At 42.4% G+C, this 16558-nt stretch overlaps 1 protein-coding gene across 1 annotated transcript; it reads right to left on the reverse strand.

Moving 5' to 3' along the window:
• Positions 1-437: 437 nt before the first annotated feature.
• Positions 438-15401, reverse strand: capn3a (calpain 3a, (p94); the record flags this gene model as incomplete). The annotated part of the gene is made up of 21 exons (XM_084044289.1): positions 438-464; positions 1181-1239; positions 2060-2176; positions 2387-2465; positions 2838-2906; positions 3160-3224; positions 3427-3484; positions 5174-5251; positions 5642-5678; positions 7395-7603; positions 8126-8137; positions 8388-8557; positions 9246-9406; positions 9701-9778; positions 10879-10973; positions 11181-11264; positions 11551-11719; positions 12019-12152; positions 12718-12836; positions 14720-14789; positions 15150-15401. The coding sequence occupies 21 exons, from the start codon at positions 15399-15401 to the stop codon at positions 438-440; spliced, it is 2142 nt and encodes a 713-aa protein (XP_083900415.1).
• Between the last annotated feature and the right edge of the window lie 1157 nt (positions 15402-16558).

The raw sequence follows: 16558 nt of genomic DNA on the forward strand, positions 1-16558 counted from the left end.
AGAGGTTTGTGTGTGTGTTTGATGCCTGAGAAAAGTACGGTACATGCGTTATGGGAAGGGGTGTATTGTATATATATATATATTTAAAAAAAGTAAAACAGGGCTGATGACTCAAGGGAGACTGATGTTTGAGTGATACTTGGAGGACAAAGGCAGGAGAGGGAAAAGAAGGAGGCATGAGGAGTTAAAGTATAAAGAAAGATGAAGAAGGGATGAGAATTGAAAGAAGTGTGAGCGAACTGAGGGAGCAAAATACAGAATAAGGGGACATTTTGGAGTGGGAAAGAGCAAAGTTGTTGTGGGAGCTTGAAGGAGGAAGTGGAGGTGAAATGGAAGAGCTCTAACGGCGTTCAGGCACAGTGAATAATGAGGTAAAGGCTGGCAGTTTCTGGTCCTCATGTGGAGTGGGGCTCACCTGGGAGAAGATGGGCCTTGGTCTAGGCATACATGGTCAACTGGAGCCACTGCGTGCAAAGGGGAGACACAACAGCCGTTAGCTCAACAAAATAAGCACATGGCATTTCAAAATATTTTATCATTTGAAACTGCCTATTTGGTAAGAGGGAGTGGATTAAAACTTTCCGCTGAAAACACTGTCTGAGCAACCTTTTCAATAGAGCGCTAAAGGGATGAAGTCTTTTTGTAGGCCAATCCAGAAGTTACCTCTGTCATGGGGTCCCACAAAAAAAATAAACTCTCTACCAAACAAAGGCTTATGATGTTACCACATTTTACGAGATAAGATAATCTCCATAAATCAACACTTTTTATGTTTTCTGAAACAAAGTCATTCATTCTAAATTTTAAAAAGCACATGCCAAATGGCCTCATAATTCACAGTGCAGAACTGGAGATATTTACAGATGTCATAACATAACTCCTGGGCTTTATTCACATGCCTTATTTTCTATAAATTGAAAACCCTACAGTAAAAAAAAAATCACACCCTGTGTGAAGGTAGCGGCGCCTTTGATACATTTTGTCATCGATATGTGTTTATAATGTGTTTATAGCCACGTGTCACGTGAAGCTTGACCAATCACTTTGTTGACGTGTCTGACCAATCAGAACGTTGACGGTGAACACGGACAAAGTCAGGTATAGAGCAGGATAGAGCGGCTAGCGCCGCTAATAAGGCCTTGGGTACAGTTAATAGCTAGGATTTCATCAAAGTGCTTACCTCCAGGACACTGAGTCTGATTGTACCATCTCCCTCCTGATCAAAGGCCTGGAATGCCCCTGCAAGGAAAACAATACATACTATGATACAGCAGCTGTACTGGATTCCCAACAATGTGTCACGACCAAATCTAATTAAACCATAGTGGACTAGACTAGCTAGGTAAATCATTCAGTTAATGGATGCTAAAAATACAGTTAACATTGACTTTTGTACTTGTTCAGTCTTTGTATTTTTGGGGTCAAATGTTGTTTGACCTCTAATTTGTGGGATACTCTATTTGGCATACTAAAGGTCACTTCACATGTATAGCCAAACTGGGTTGGATTTCCAATAGTAATCGAAACACCATTATTCAATAGCAGGCATTTAGTGGTGTACTGTACTGTGTTGACCTGCAGGGGCATCATTTTGGGTCCCAGGATGGGATTTGCCACCCCCTATATGTGACACACATGTTGTAGATAGGTGTTTTCCTGGCTGCGACCGTAGATTCATTAGCCACTTCCAATCTGGTGTCCCGTGTTGTACATCTGCTATTTTTGAACATTTTTTAAGAATCTTGAACTGCTGATTTAGAAGGCATTTGTAGAATCGGCCTCAAGTTGTTTTTAAAAAAAAATATATTTTTGGGGCTTTTTCGGCCTTTATTGATCGGAAAGTAAACTGACAGGAAACGGGGAGAGAGATGGGGGGGAGACACGCAGCAAAGGTCGTCGGGATCGGGAGTCGAACCCGCAACACTCTGTCGGGCTGGATTGTCAGCCTAGGTGCCGGCCTCAGTTTTTAATGGGTTAAAAAAAAGCCACCTTGTTTTTTCTGAAATGAGGCCTTTAGTGACCTGACTCCCCTGTTCCTGGACTACGACTACAGACTTACTGAACATTCCTTCCAGCCGCACCAGACAGCTGATGAAGCTGTCAAAGTCGATGTTCATGTTCTCGTTGGCGTAGCGCATGGTGATGATGTCATACAGCTGGTTGTTGAGACGGAAGCCTGAACGGGACACAAGACACATGACTGTACAGTGACAACAACATTCACAGGCAGAGGTCAGGCTGGAGCAAAGGCAATTAAAACAATTCCTACATGGTAATCTATATAACACATTTTAATGAACCCCATAGATTTTTTTAAACAACCTCTCCAAATATTATGATGACCTTAGCTTATATCAAAAAGACTAGTCTTTGCGTTGGTAATTACCTGCATCATTGACAGCGTTTCTCATCTCATAGCTGTTGATGCTGCCAGACTGGTCTGAGTTGTAGTGCTTAAAGATTCCCTGGAAAAGAGAAGTTATGAATCTGATGCACCTGGTAATGCTCACAGCTGAACTGAAGCCTTCAGAAGAATTGTGTACATCCGTATTAAGGCTAGTGATGATTTGTTATCACTACTCCTGATCTTAAAATTAATATGTGCTTCACTGTAAAACAGACTGCAGATCCGCAGTATGTTCAGATGAAATATGCAAAACTGAGCTCTTCAGAGCCCCAAAGCGGACAATACAGTCATTCATCTCAAGGCTTCAACTGTAATTTGAGAAGGTACAACAATGAGAGAGACAGATGATGCTTAGCTGTGCCTCGTACCTAGAATAGCTATAAGCATAGTAAAGGATGAATAAGAAAGATGGAGAGAGAGGTATTCACACCTGCCACTGTTTAATCTTGTTCCACAGATGTCTGAACTCTTGCAGATTGAGTCTACCTGTTCCATCCATCTAACAGAGGCAGTTAAGACCACAATCACATTTACCTAGCAGAGTAAACATGTTATAGATGTAACATAAAAATAGACAGCAAAGTGAAATATTGCTTTAAATGGAAATTAAACAAGTCTAGGGCATTTTAAAGTGATTTGAAGAGGGTATCCCTGTTTTCAGGGCCGATGTCGGATCATAGGCCCTGCCATGGGTCTCGGCAGGTTGTGCGTTCTAGAGACAGCCAGCCCGATGCGCTCGATACAAAGGATACGTCCATCAGAGCAATCATGCTCCTGCAACTCTCCAGACTGAAACCCTCAGTGTTAAAGTCCTTGTCTGAGGAGAGAGGTAAAAATAAGACTAAGTAACTGCATCTTAGAAACACTTTTTTTTAAATTAATGTTGATATATTTGCCCGGTTAATACTGAAAAAAATAATTTTAAAAATTGTTTAAAAAAATTAAATAACCGTATGATTATATTTACTGTATACATGTATTGTGGTAGAGTGTATAGTTCAGCATGTGAGTAGACTTACGTTTGGAGACCACTCTGTTGAGGACATTCTTGAGTTCATTTGCTGTGATTTCCATTTCCTGTGAAAAAAACAGGAAAGTTAAAGGGGATTACTTTACTGTTTACACAAGCCAATCATAACTTCTTCTTTTGGCTAATTCCGATCAGGGGTCGCCACAGCAGATCATCCGCTTCCATCTGTTTCTGTTTTCCCGCATTTTCCTCATCCATAAACCTCCTCTTTGGCCTTCCTCTTCTCCTCTTGCCTGGCAGCTCCATCTTCATCATCCTTCGCCCAAACCATCTCAACCTTGCCTCTCTTGCTTTATCCCCAAACTCATCATCTGTTTAAAGTCCACTTTCCAGGCACCACTGGGTTGGACTGTATTCTCGCTATGGCTTTCTTCCACCGGGAACGGTAAATGGCCATCTCATGGTTGATGAGTGCTTTCATGTCAGCCAACACGGTCGTCTGCCAGGTCTTCTTACGCCAGTGGGTCTTGTCCCCTCTAAGTCATTTTCTTCCCTCCTCACTACGTGTCCGTACCGTCGCAGTCTGCCTCTCCTCACTACGTCCACTATGGAGGCCACCACTGCATACGTCTCCCCGTCTACTACAAGCCCCTCTTGCTCGGCTGCATCTGCCTGTGGAACTACTCCCCTGCTTGCACTGGAACGTTTTGCTTTCCGCTTGCAGGCTGCCTTGCACTCTACTGCATCTCCGATGGACCCATTTCTGACAGCCCTTGCACTGGAGAGAATTAGCTTGTACTCCCTTCCCACAGACTCCACATGGCCATGCTCCTGACAGCGGTATCACTCCCAGGCCAGCACCACCAACCATGACCTTTGACTTCTCCGCATTCCCCTTCATCCCTTTCACTTCCAAGCATGTCCTCCAGGCCACTAGCCTCTTTGCTAGGTCTTCTCTGGTGTGAGCCATCAGTACCAGGTCATCCGCATAGAGCAGCTCCCATGGTACTCCACGCCTCACTTCCCTCAACATCACATCCATCACAATGGTGAACAGCAATGGGTTGAGTACTGATCCCTGATGCACACCCACCCTCACTTCAGCTTCACCCATCTCCTGTGTAGAGCCTCTACCACCTCCCCTGACCGACACAACATGCTACCGATGTTCCATGTAGCCGCCCTGACACGCACCTCCTACTCCTCTCTGATTGATGTTCTGTAGGGGTTGACTCCCATAGCCTATTGCTCTCCCTAGGAACCCACTAGGCAGTGGTACTATTTCACCCATAGTTTGGGGCTGATTGTTGGGCACCAGGGCTTGCCCACACACTGGTGGGCCTGCATACCGCACATCTGGGGGCCAAACCTCCTCCGAGTCCCTTGTATTTCAGCCAGAGTCCGAGCTGTACCCAGTGACTGTGTGTCACCACGTGAAGGCACTACATAGGGCTTGCTGTTAGAGAGGCTATGTACTGGCAGGGAGAGACTTACGCACTCGGCTCTCCTGTTTGCATTCTGCTAGCCAGCGGTGAAGGTTGGCAGTGAGAAGTGACAGGCACTGTGCACTCCACCAACACACTAGATGGCCAAACCTAAGCCAATCAAAACTTGTCTTTGCAAATTCTCAATTGTGATGATGATGATGAATGATTTCCATTCTGTTATTAGTGTTAGTTATCAACTAAAGCCTAACTTATACTTTGTCATACGACTGTGTCGCTTGTCATTTACGGTGACTTATCTTCAGAACGAGGCCCCCGTTGATACTCCACTAGGAGCAGTACTGTACTCACTTCTCCAGCTATCTCCTGAAAGATGGTCCGGAACTGCTGGTCCTCCTCGCTCTCCTCCCCCGCCAAGGCTGGTGCCGGCTGAGAAGGTGTGGATCCATAAAGGAGGAGAGGGGCAGAAGCAATATGTGGAGAGAAACAGACAGTGTCTGAGAGGCAGAACAAGTCTTCAGAGAGATTCCTTTTTTCATGAATATGTGTGATGAATACATTTGGTAAGAAATTACGTTCATAAAGTGGTAAATGCAGTATGTGCAGATCACTCTCTGACGCCAAAGTCAAAGACTGATCTGCACATATTTTTATTAGAATGCAATTAACACGGTAAAGACATAAATGACTAATAGATGGAATAGAATAGGCCTGCCTCCAGGACTGTGTGGAGACAGAAAATTGAATAGAGTGTCAGACATTTTTTTTATTGAATGTAAAAAGTCTGAAGGCAGAGGGGGAGAGACGAGAGAAACTCACCACTGGATGATCAGCCTCAATCCTGTTCTCTATCTCCCTGGATGAAGACGAACAAACAGCAGTCACCATGGCGACATGAACAGGGCGTACCATCTCATTTGGACCATAAATCTATCCTTTTAATAGCCCACTACAATGGCTAATCAATACATTATTTTATGACATGATACCAGACACTGCAGTAAATCTGAGTATGTTCTGAGTGAGTCATTCTTGAGTGTACTTATCTTTCTCATCTTATAAAAATGTGTTTATCTTTACATGAATATGATTTCAAAAGACTTATGGCCCCGTATTCATATCAAGAACTTGGATAGCAAAATCATACCACAAACTCTTACCGTGTCAGTGAGCTGTGAAGAAAACACATTAGTTAAGTACCACCTGTTGTTCCTTCCATCCAAAATTGTGTTAGTTTTCCTCTTGAAAACGATGTCTTTTTATTGCCACTTGATTTCAGCTGCTCTCCTCTTGGACACTTTGTATTTACCTATCCACTGAGGTTCTGTTATTCTAATTCATGAATGGCTCGTGGCAGAAACTTGGGAGGTGCCTTGGGCCAAACAGTATTTGCAAATAATTCCCAACATTTAAACAATTAAGATAGTGTCTTATAGCATCCAGGTTGTCAATCACAAAAGCATACAGAATTGGCATAAATAATCCTGAAATAAACCTCTGCCACTCATTGCACTGTCCTTAGCGGCAGCCTCAATCAATATCATACTCCAAGCAGGATAAAGAATTAATTGCAAATACTATTTAACCTTTGAGCTGATATACTCTAAAGCAACTGGCAAAGTGCTTGGTTTGCTGGGCACTTCCACTTCATAGCTAGCTTGAAATGACCTCCTTTGCTGCTTGTAATTCAGATCCCAGTCCATCAGATAGGTAGAAGACCATCTCTGGATGCCATCTTGTCCTCCAGGCCAGCAGGAAGTGGTGTTATTGAGGTTGCAGCATGGGAGGGGGGTAATTAATGAACTAAAAGGAGGTTTACCGGAGCATGCCCAAATCTGTAGTCGCTTGTCCTAAAAAAGATTCCATAACAGCTTCGAACTGGGGCCGATTTCTTCCAGCTCTACAAATCAAATCGCCGTTAAAATTGTTTGTCCTTGGTGGTTTTTAACCCTCCCAACAATCCCCAAGCTATCCCATGATCAATATATCCACCCAACCCCAATTAACCAACACATCAAAACATCCACAATATAAAACACATAATCCACAAGGGGCAGATAACTGAGGAAACACCAGTACAGCTGGATACTGTTTAGATCAATTGAATTTTGCTACATTACATACCAATAAATAGGGCTGGATATTGTTTTTCATTTAATTAAAGTTTTGGTTCTACAGTTTTGCGACTGCTTTTCATATAGTTTATAGAATCTTGTCATAGAATCGACCATGATACAGCACATTTATTTTGTTGGTCAGAATGAAAGGAAAACCTTAATTCTCATCATAAAAATAAAACCATTATGAGTGTTTTGAGACCTCAATGTTTTTAATTGAATACTGCTACCAAAACTTGGTAGTGTATCCACACGCTGTTTTTCAATACCCAGCCCTACTATCAAACACAACACAAACAGAATAGCATAAGCATCTAATAACTGCAAGTAACACAGCATATAACTATGAGGTTGACCTTATGCTAGGGGGAGGGACAATCACACGTTAGTGTAAGTACACATTCCCCTTTTCCCGCCTGCCACCAGCCACCCACTTGGCTCCCTCACCCACTCACTCTGAGGTGTTCCTCTTTTCAGAGAAGACTCGCAAGATGAATTCGCCCTCCTGGTGGGGCTCATAGGTGGAGGGCACGATGACGTACTCCCCGGGGCTCAGGCGGAAACGTTGGGTGACCTCGCGTAGGTTGATGTAGGACTTGCAGCGAGCCTTGGAGGAGTTGGTCAGGAAGAAGTCTTTCTGCATGTGTTGCTTGTTTCCATGCATCTGCGAAGGAAAAGGAGGGAAGGAGCACAGAGAATATTTGACACAATACAAAATAATATGTTAACCCATTAAGACCCGGTTTTTTGATAAAAATATAAAAAGTTCCAGGGACCCCCAGAAGCAAAGATTTGAGCTACAAATGTTCGCTTTAAAAATATATATATTCAAAGATTTGCAAAAATAAAATCACTTTTTCATGTCAAGGACCCCTAAAATGATATGTATTTGGCTGTGGACAACCCCCCCCCCCCCCATCTCAAAAATATTTTGTGTCAGGGATCTTTCAAAAATAGCAGATCTACAAGTTCTATCTATGAGCTTGTATATCTGCTATTTTTGAATAGCCAAAGAAATCTAAAAAGATACGTTCCCGGTCTTAATGGGTTAATACATACTGTATATGTATACAAACACACATAAAGGTAGTCATATACATAAAGCAAAAGACTGAAATCCACATGGTGCAGGGTGTGAAATAGCTGGCAAACGGATGCTCCACTGCAAGTCAGTTTCTTTCCTTACCTCCTTCGGCACCTATGGGCAGACAGAGACAATGTCAGTATGATAGGAAAGCCATACACACGTATAATCTCCATCAGTAATGTGTAAAATATATATGTAAAAAAAAGAGTATTCAATGTAGTTATTATTATGGAACAATTGGCTGTAAATAGTAATCATGGTTGACTTTAGCCTACTTCAGCACCAGAGAGGTGAGGGTTCTGCACAAAGAAAAAACTACAATGACAGCCGTGAGACGGTTTAGTGAGACAGCCGATTATACCTCATAAATGGCGAATCCGATGGTGAAGAGGTTGGCTCCCATCTTGCGCTCTTTCCTTCTATTTTTCTGCATCAGAGACACCACAAATGTACAGGCCACCTCGTTATCCTCTGGATCATCATCCTCCTCCAGCAGACGGAGGCGGTACTGAGGGTTGGTCCAGAACGTGTCTGGAAAATATGGAATTCATAAAGTCATCAAGTATCAAACAGACTGTTTGATACACAGACTGTGTTTGGATTGTTTGATTTCATTTTCTTTAACCTGGGCCCTATTTTTAGACCATTTTGACCACAAACAAAGGGTGGGTGTAAATATTATTGGAATTGGATTTGGTCCATGCTCTAAACAGAGAACTAAATAGAGAACAGATCACTGGCAGTATAGACCAAATCATCATGATATCAACACCTTAGTCTTATTTCTGGAAGAACAGGACACTTATGATATTGTTATTGAGTATTAGAGTATTTTGTTCTAGATATCCACAGGTTGACAAGCTAGACATAGCTAATGTTCTGGACACTTTCTTTTATATTGTGTAAATATCCATAGACATTCTACCCGGGAATACCGCTCTACATGATTGTTTACAAACACCTGATCTGGATTATTAGGGCAACTGTATGTTCAAATAAACGAGTTAACCTTTACTCGATGAGCAAAACATACAGGTCCATTCTTTCCACTCCTGCCTGCCCTCATACATACCTTAACCTCACCAATCCCGTGCCTAAACTTAACCAGTGTCATCTTTACATGAAGTTGAACCTGACCAAGCCCCCATGCACACCAAATCGATCCATTCTGGAGTTCACCGTGCCATACTTGACCCACTGACCCAAACGACCTGCGTACCTGGGTAATTCCTGCATCCTCCAGCAGAACATCCCCTCACCCAGCGTCCCTCGTTCACAGAAACGGTCCACTTGTGGATCTTGTCATCCTCCAGGGCGTCGGGGGTCAGGTTGCAGATCTCAATCTTGGTGTAGTTCTTCTTGAAGTCGTCAAAGGACATCCTGCAACGCAGGGACAGGATGAAGTGTCTGGCTCAGATCTCCTTCGTCTTCGATCACACATATACCTCTGATGGGTGCAAGAAACTAATCCTTCAAGGAACAACTCTTCCAAGTGGGACCAGATACAAGGGGACATTTGAGGATGATACACAAAAGAAGAAGGAGTAACTTCTTCACTGTAATGCCTGTTTTATACCTGGCTGTGCATCGCGTCATGCACAGCAAAAGGCGGATTTTGGTGTGTGACATCCTTAATCACAACATGTAACAGTCTGATCAATCAGTATAACTTACCAGAACTCGCCATCCTCAGCATTTTGATGCTGCAGCTTCTCCTTCTCAGACTTAGACAGAGATTGCCATTCCTTAGAGCTGTTGGAAAAGGACAATTTAACAGAAAATGAAGCCAAAGAGGTGTCTGAGAAGCATTAAAACAGGCTTTAAATCTTGATATCCGCAAGTATTTCTGATTGTGAATCTTACCACACAAGGCCTTGTGTGGTAAGCTTCCTTTGTACCTATCCTTGCTTTTAGAACCAAAGGTTACTGGACATTCAACACGTTGAACAGTGAAAAAGGAAAGACTGCATTCATTTATTAGCTCCACACAAATAGAACAAACTTCAGGACTCTCTGAAATTGGTTTGATTGGTCTCCATAGAGACATTTAGGGTACTTCTTGAGGACACATTACATAGTGACTGCACCCGTTTGTTATTGTTTTTCATTATTATGTATTGTATTTTATAACTGTACTTATTTTCATACTGTAATCAGGGCGTCCTTGAAAAAGAGAGCTCGCTCTAAATGGGCTTCCCTGAATAAATAGAATGAATATCCTCAAGACTTGACCTCGATGTAACTGTCTACTTACTTTTACTTGTATGTACCCGTTTCACATTTACTTTAACTGACCCTTCATCCCTGATCTGCCAATACCTGCAGCTGCTTTTATTTCAGAACCTTTTCTCCTTCCAACAAACACACACACACACACACACACACACACACACACACACACACACACACACACACACACACACACACACACACACACACACACACACACACACACTATATACAATTTCCCTGTGTACCCCTAAGTACCCTTTATATACAGATACTGAAGCTTTAACCACTTAAATTAACCACCGAGAACACCAGCACGTACCTGTACACAAGATGTAACAATAAAGAAACCTAGACCTTGACTGAGCCACTTAACCGCAAAAGTCTACATTTCTAAAATAGCTCATCTACAGGCTCACAATGCATTGCAGCTTGATGCGTTGTGAGCTTGTAGATCAGCTACTATCAAAGGAATTGATTAAATATTTGTAATTTTTATTTTTGCCTATAATGATATCCCCAAAATTGGTATGTGCGGGTTAAAGAGGCGGCTCACTCACTGTATGTCGTGCAATGTGTTGTGGTACGTTAGAAATGAAAAACAACTTATGCACATCACTCACTTGTCACTCCAAGGTCCATTCCATTCTACCTGACCCCATGGGTTCCTGAGACGCACCAGTCGCACTTTAGACTCCTTGTGCTGGGTCTGTTTACACTGAGAAATTATTATTATTTAATCAAAGGGGAAATGGGCACGTCACTTATTTTTTTCTTCATTGAGACAGACGGAAGGAAAAAGAGAGCATTTGACAGCATAATGGACATAACAGGACTGAAGGCTGATTCTAGGCTAAGGAGGAGACTTTACTATTACTATTTGCATTTTTCAAGTCGGTGTGCAAGCATTACAGTCCATGCTTACCTCGTCTACAGCAGTCACAGAGTAAGCATGGCCCTTCACAAGTCCTGTCACAGTACGAGTCTCAAAGCGAGCTGGAACCAGGGACTGGTGATTTACAAAATAAGGTATTAACAGAAAGAATAAATGGGAACAAACACAATATTCAATCTAAAGAAATGTATTAGTATATGCACGTATTAAGATAATCTGGATAATCTGAGAATCGAAAATTAAAGTTTAAAGGTATACTGTATATACACATCAAAATATATCTATTTTTAAGAGGATAGGGAGCCCACCCTTTTAAGTATTGCATGTGGATTCATTTGCTTTGCGGATTACTTTCCTTATATGGAATACTTTTCTTACGTGGGACTACTTGCTTACTTACATCAATGGAACAGCCCATGAGGGAGCCTCTCTCCAGAGCTTTCTTCATGATCTTGTACAGCTCCTTGGGGGCCTCCTTCATCTCGTAGAACTCAGTCACTCCTCCAGTGAAGTCCTCCATGGCTTCAGTGGTGTTGCCACCCTTCAGGGCCTCATAGGAGCCATGAAGCCTGGAGGAGGGGTAATGTTATGGAGATCATTTAAATATAGTACTATAGCGCAGTGATTCTCATGGTTTTGGTAAGGTGTTAAAGTCCAATCTTATAAAACAAGAGACAATTAATGTATGTGACAACAGAAGTATATTTTGTATTGGTTCATTATTCATAGTCTGTCCATTGGCATCTACCTGTAGCCCAAAAGGTGAGTAGATATTCATCTTCTCATGAAGATAAAAGAAAATATTTGCCTGCCCAAAGAAATAATATGCACAAAAGGCTTCCCTTCAATCCTCTGTTCTGCCACCTACTTGGCATAGGCCTTCTCCAGCAGGGCGCTCCAGAACTCGTTCCTCTCAGCCGACTTGGTGAACACCAGCTGGTTGTTGAAGGTTGGGATGCGGTCGTCGATGACAACATCAACCCAGTCGCCATAGCGCCAGAACTGGAAGACGCAGAGAAGGTGAGATTAAGATTGACAGCAGATTTGAGGCTAAAACCAAATAAACCACAACATCTAACCTTGCCCCCAGAGACGCACTCCCTCCGCCAGCTTCACGTGGCATCCTCTGCCCCCCCCCCCCCCCCTCTTTTTTTCCTGTAAATATATCTGTTCTTGCTTTTAGTGTTGTTGCTGATATGTAATGTATGTATTGTATGTCATGATGATGAATTGAATACATTTTTTTTTACTGTACTGCCGTACTGTCTTCAAACTGATAATAAATCAATCAATCAAAGCTCACCTATAAGGAACATAATATAAAGGCTAAATTGAGATTTAAAGGAATACTTTACCCCCAAAATGACCTTTTTTTATCATTTAAATACTGTAAATACTGAGTAGTTTATAAATGTATTTTACTGTATTCTGTTACAAATGACAATTATCCTTGTAATCAAGCAAGCCATCATGGGGTGAGTAAATTATAGGAAAAAAAGTAATTTGGGGAGTGAAGTAATCCTTTAATGAGAATTCACAGCAATATTATTAGGAAGTTATTTCTAACCTGGAAGTGGAAGATGCCAGCATAGCTTTCAGAGTAGCTCTGCTCCTGTGGAACGACTCTGTAGAGGAGCTTCTCATTCAAAGTCAGACAGGCGATGGCAGCCAACAGCCAACAGTCACCTGTACAAAGCACACTGCTCAGTTCAAACCCATTCAAAACAGATTTTATGTCCCCCACAGGGGCAACTTTCACGCAAAAACATACATTAATGAAACGCACCAGGGGGTACAAACTCAGTCCGCACCAACATCTCTTGCTAAGCTAACACCTTGGTTCTATAACCACTTAAGCCTTATAGTTTGTTCAATAGTGAAAATAGTCGTACAATGGCTCACAACACATAGCGTCGCATCATGTGTTGTGAGCTTGTAGACAATCATGCTATTTTTGAACAAAAAATAAAATCTAATTTGCCTATGACATGCCCATAATATGGACGTCAGGCTGAAAGTTGATAAGGGCACATTTTGTTGCCAATAATTGTGACCTTTACTGTAGACATTTTTGACCCATGACCCACTTTTGACTCATAACACTCCGGCCCATTCGTTCATCTATTTAGTTCACAATCAGACACACAGACAGGAGATTACAATACTCCATGCAACACTGCCGGGTAATGACATGCTATTTATGTAACCCATGAAAAGTGACCTCATATAATCTCCGAGAACAGTCACAGACAGTGCATTGAGGGTTATGGCATCAATGGTATGAGCAGCAGTTAAAATGGGTTAGTTACAGGGTTGGGTGCTGTTGGCATTTCTCATTACTGAAATGCATTTCTGATCCTTCCAATTTGACACTGGTTTTGAAATTACATTTTGTGAATGCAACCACAGCTTGTTATGTAACAGAGTAATTTATACAATAAAATCATAATATACAATCGATACAATACAATCTACTTTACAAACCAAACCAGTTTTGACCGATTCCTTCAGTCCAACTTCCCAGAAATTAGAGGAGAAGCTAAGGAAAAACTAATTATAACCTATAAACCTTATAAAACATAAAACTCCATTCAAAAAACAAATTTGTACTTGTATGTACGGTATAGGTATTAGGTATATAGGTATTCTACAAAGGATGTTTTAACCACACAGCAATGAGGGCCTGTACCTGGACCATTGTTATTTAAAATGACAACAACAAACAGCCAACAGTGTGTTCTATGACAAACTGTTTTCCTTTTGTGTTGTAGAGGAAAAGACCACCTGCAAGTGCTGACATGTGACTTTCGATTATCCAGGTGTGTGTCAGAGTGCCATAAACAATGTAAGGTTTTCAACAGGAGGGGAGCAGGCAACAGGGTCTGCCTAGACCTTTGTCCCGCTTGGTGCCCTTTATGCATGGCCTGGATGGAACAACAATGAGAAGTGCTGCTGGCTGGATTCCCTTCCAAAAGAGTAAGCATAATAAGGGGGTGCCACTGCAAGCGGAGAGGCCATGCGTGGGGGGCTTGTTGGGTTGTTTTCTGTACTGCGCTGCCTCTACTGGTACCATAATATGGTCAGTTTATGCTGTGCTATTCTGTGGCATTTAGCGGATGCTCAGAATAGCAGTCCTTCAGTGTCCACAGGTGTTTGGTGGACATACTAGGTGTTGCAGGCATCATAGCTGTGACCTGTCAGAAGAGAATCCTTCTAAACCCTCGGTCACAGCGCGGCATGCCTTGTAAATGTCAATAAATGCTTGGATCAGTAATACAAACTTTTGGACATTTATTCTATTTCTTGGTAAATTAAGTATTTTTTTTCTTTCTTTTTTCGTTTAGTTTTTCTTGAGTCACCAATCTAGCCCCGACTGCAAACATGTTTGACTGTCCATAGACTATTTCCTTCCAGGTTTGCAACCAGAAATCATGATGAAATGAAATAATTATAAATTCCTTTAAATGTAAAAGAAACACTACTTCATTAATTGAATTGAGTGATTTCAGTTAGAAGTGACACCAACCCCCAAAAACGTGTTATTACTATTTAATATAGAAGATATTTACCAAGATCTCCCTGACAGATGTCAGTCCTGCTGGCTCCTCCCACAATGAATTGAGGGTTGTCACAGATCTCCTACAGACACAGGAATAACAGGAATACATTTTTCATAACTCTACTCCCATCAATGGAGAATTGGTGAGGAGCATTCCTTCTGCTCTGGTGCCAATACACTGTACATATCCATTTGTAATCCCCAAATAAGAAGAGAAAAGTGAGAGATGGTTCACTTGTCTGACATTACTTCACTGAATAACATCGGTCATCAAGATGGAAAAATCCCATTATTTCCACAAAAGGGCATTGACGCTTGTATTATTGAAGATAACGTCAAACCCCACCCACACACACATGCATGAGCCATGATCCTCTTTAATGAGCATCCCTCTTCAGAGTGTCAACCTCCTCATCAATCCCCTCTGCGTCCTATCTTACCTTGGGCCTCTTCCAGACGATATTCTTGACCTTGTTGGACTTGTGGCCCAGCTCCTTGTAGCCCAGGGACTCCACGGTGGCTGGGAAAGTTTCATCCTCAAACAGGCTCTTCTTCTGGACGTACTCCTGCTTTAGGGTGTTGAAATCCTGGCCACTGAACCGCAGGGGCTTGTTGAGGGACCCTTCCCCGTCCCTCCTCTCTCGCTCCCGGATTAGCCGGTCGCAGAAAAACCCAGACGGTGTGTAGGGCATGTCGTCTCAGGTGAGAATGCTTTTTGTTTTTTTGAAAACACGGCTTTTGACACTTGTACTAAAAGTCTTACAAGCCTAAAACCCCTGGCATAAATCCAAACAGCCAATCTCTGATTGGCTCCTTGTTGGTGTGACGTCCCCCCCTCACTCAGAGCAGAAGCAAAAAGGCTGCAGTAGGTGTGACAGAGACATTCACTCGACATGCATTCACCTCTGCATTTGCATACACACACAACGCACAAACACACACGTACGCAAACACACATACACATTTGCACATATACACGTAAAGGTTTGACTATTTGATGCCCTCCCATTGGTGCACTGAACAATGACCTTTCCTGGTCTGTGGTGCTCTGGTGCCATCATTGTTGGGTGACACAAAGGCCAGTGGGCTGCCCCATGGGGCATGTAAAGAGAGGTTGGTGGATGCCCTGCCTCAGCAGAAGGCATTCAACCCCTTTAAACCTATTCTCAATGGAGCTCAGCATTGAGCAGTCTCAGCACAACCATGGCCGGCTAATGCTATGGGTATGGCTGTGAAGGGGTGCTGTCTATTTCTTGGCTCTAGTGGGAATGATACAAAATCAATTATTTGTTTTGAGTGCTTTTATGCCGTTCAGAAGGCTTTGCCATAAGGTAAACGCATCCGATCAGGCTTTGGTGGAACAGACTGTGCCAAAGGCCCCTGGTCCTGCCTCCTCTGCTGTGTCATAAATTAAAAGAGTGTTAAACAGAAACCTTTGGATATCTTTGGTTGTGACACTGAAGTGCACAACATTTTAACACTAAGAATATCTTGAATTTGGCACTGAACATCTTCCCTGAAACGTCTAAAATGCTCTTGTTGGCTGTTGGCTCAGATGCACATTTTTAATTAATGCTACATTACGCTAACGGGTTTCGGCAAGAGCCTTCATCAGAGCATAGTGATATGCTCTGCCGAAACGCGTTAGCCTGATGTAGCATTAATTAAAAATGTGCATTTGAGCCAACAGTCTTGCATTTTTTTCTTTGGAGTGCTGGTATTTCCACCTCTTCTGATGGTTTAGTATTGACTGTAGCTGAGCACCTACGGCCAAGGAGGCCATGAGAAGAAGAAAACCTGCTCCACATCCAGAGATAAAGGACATTCTCTCCTATGCCATTTCCTGACC

This window comes from Gymnoscopelus microlampas, assembly GCF_963454915.1.
Source record: "Gymnoscopelus microlampas genome assembly, chromosome: 20".
NCBI classification, from domain to species: Eukaryota; Metazoa; Chordata; class Actinopteri; order Myctophiformes; family Myctophidae; genus Gymnoscopelus; species Gymnoscopelus microlampas.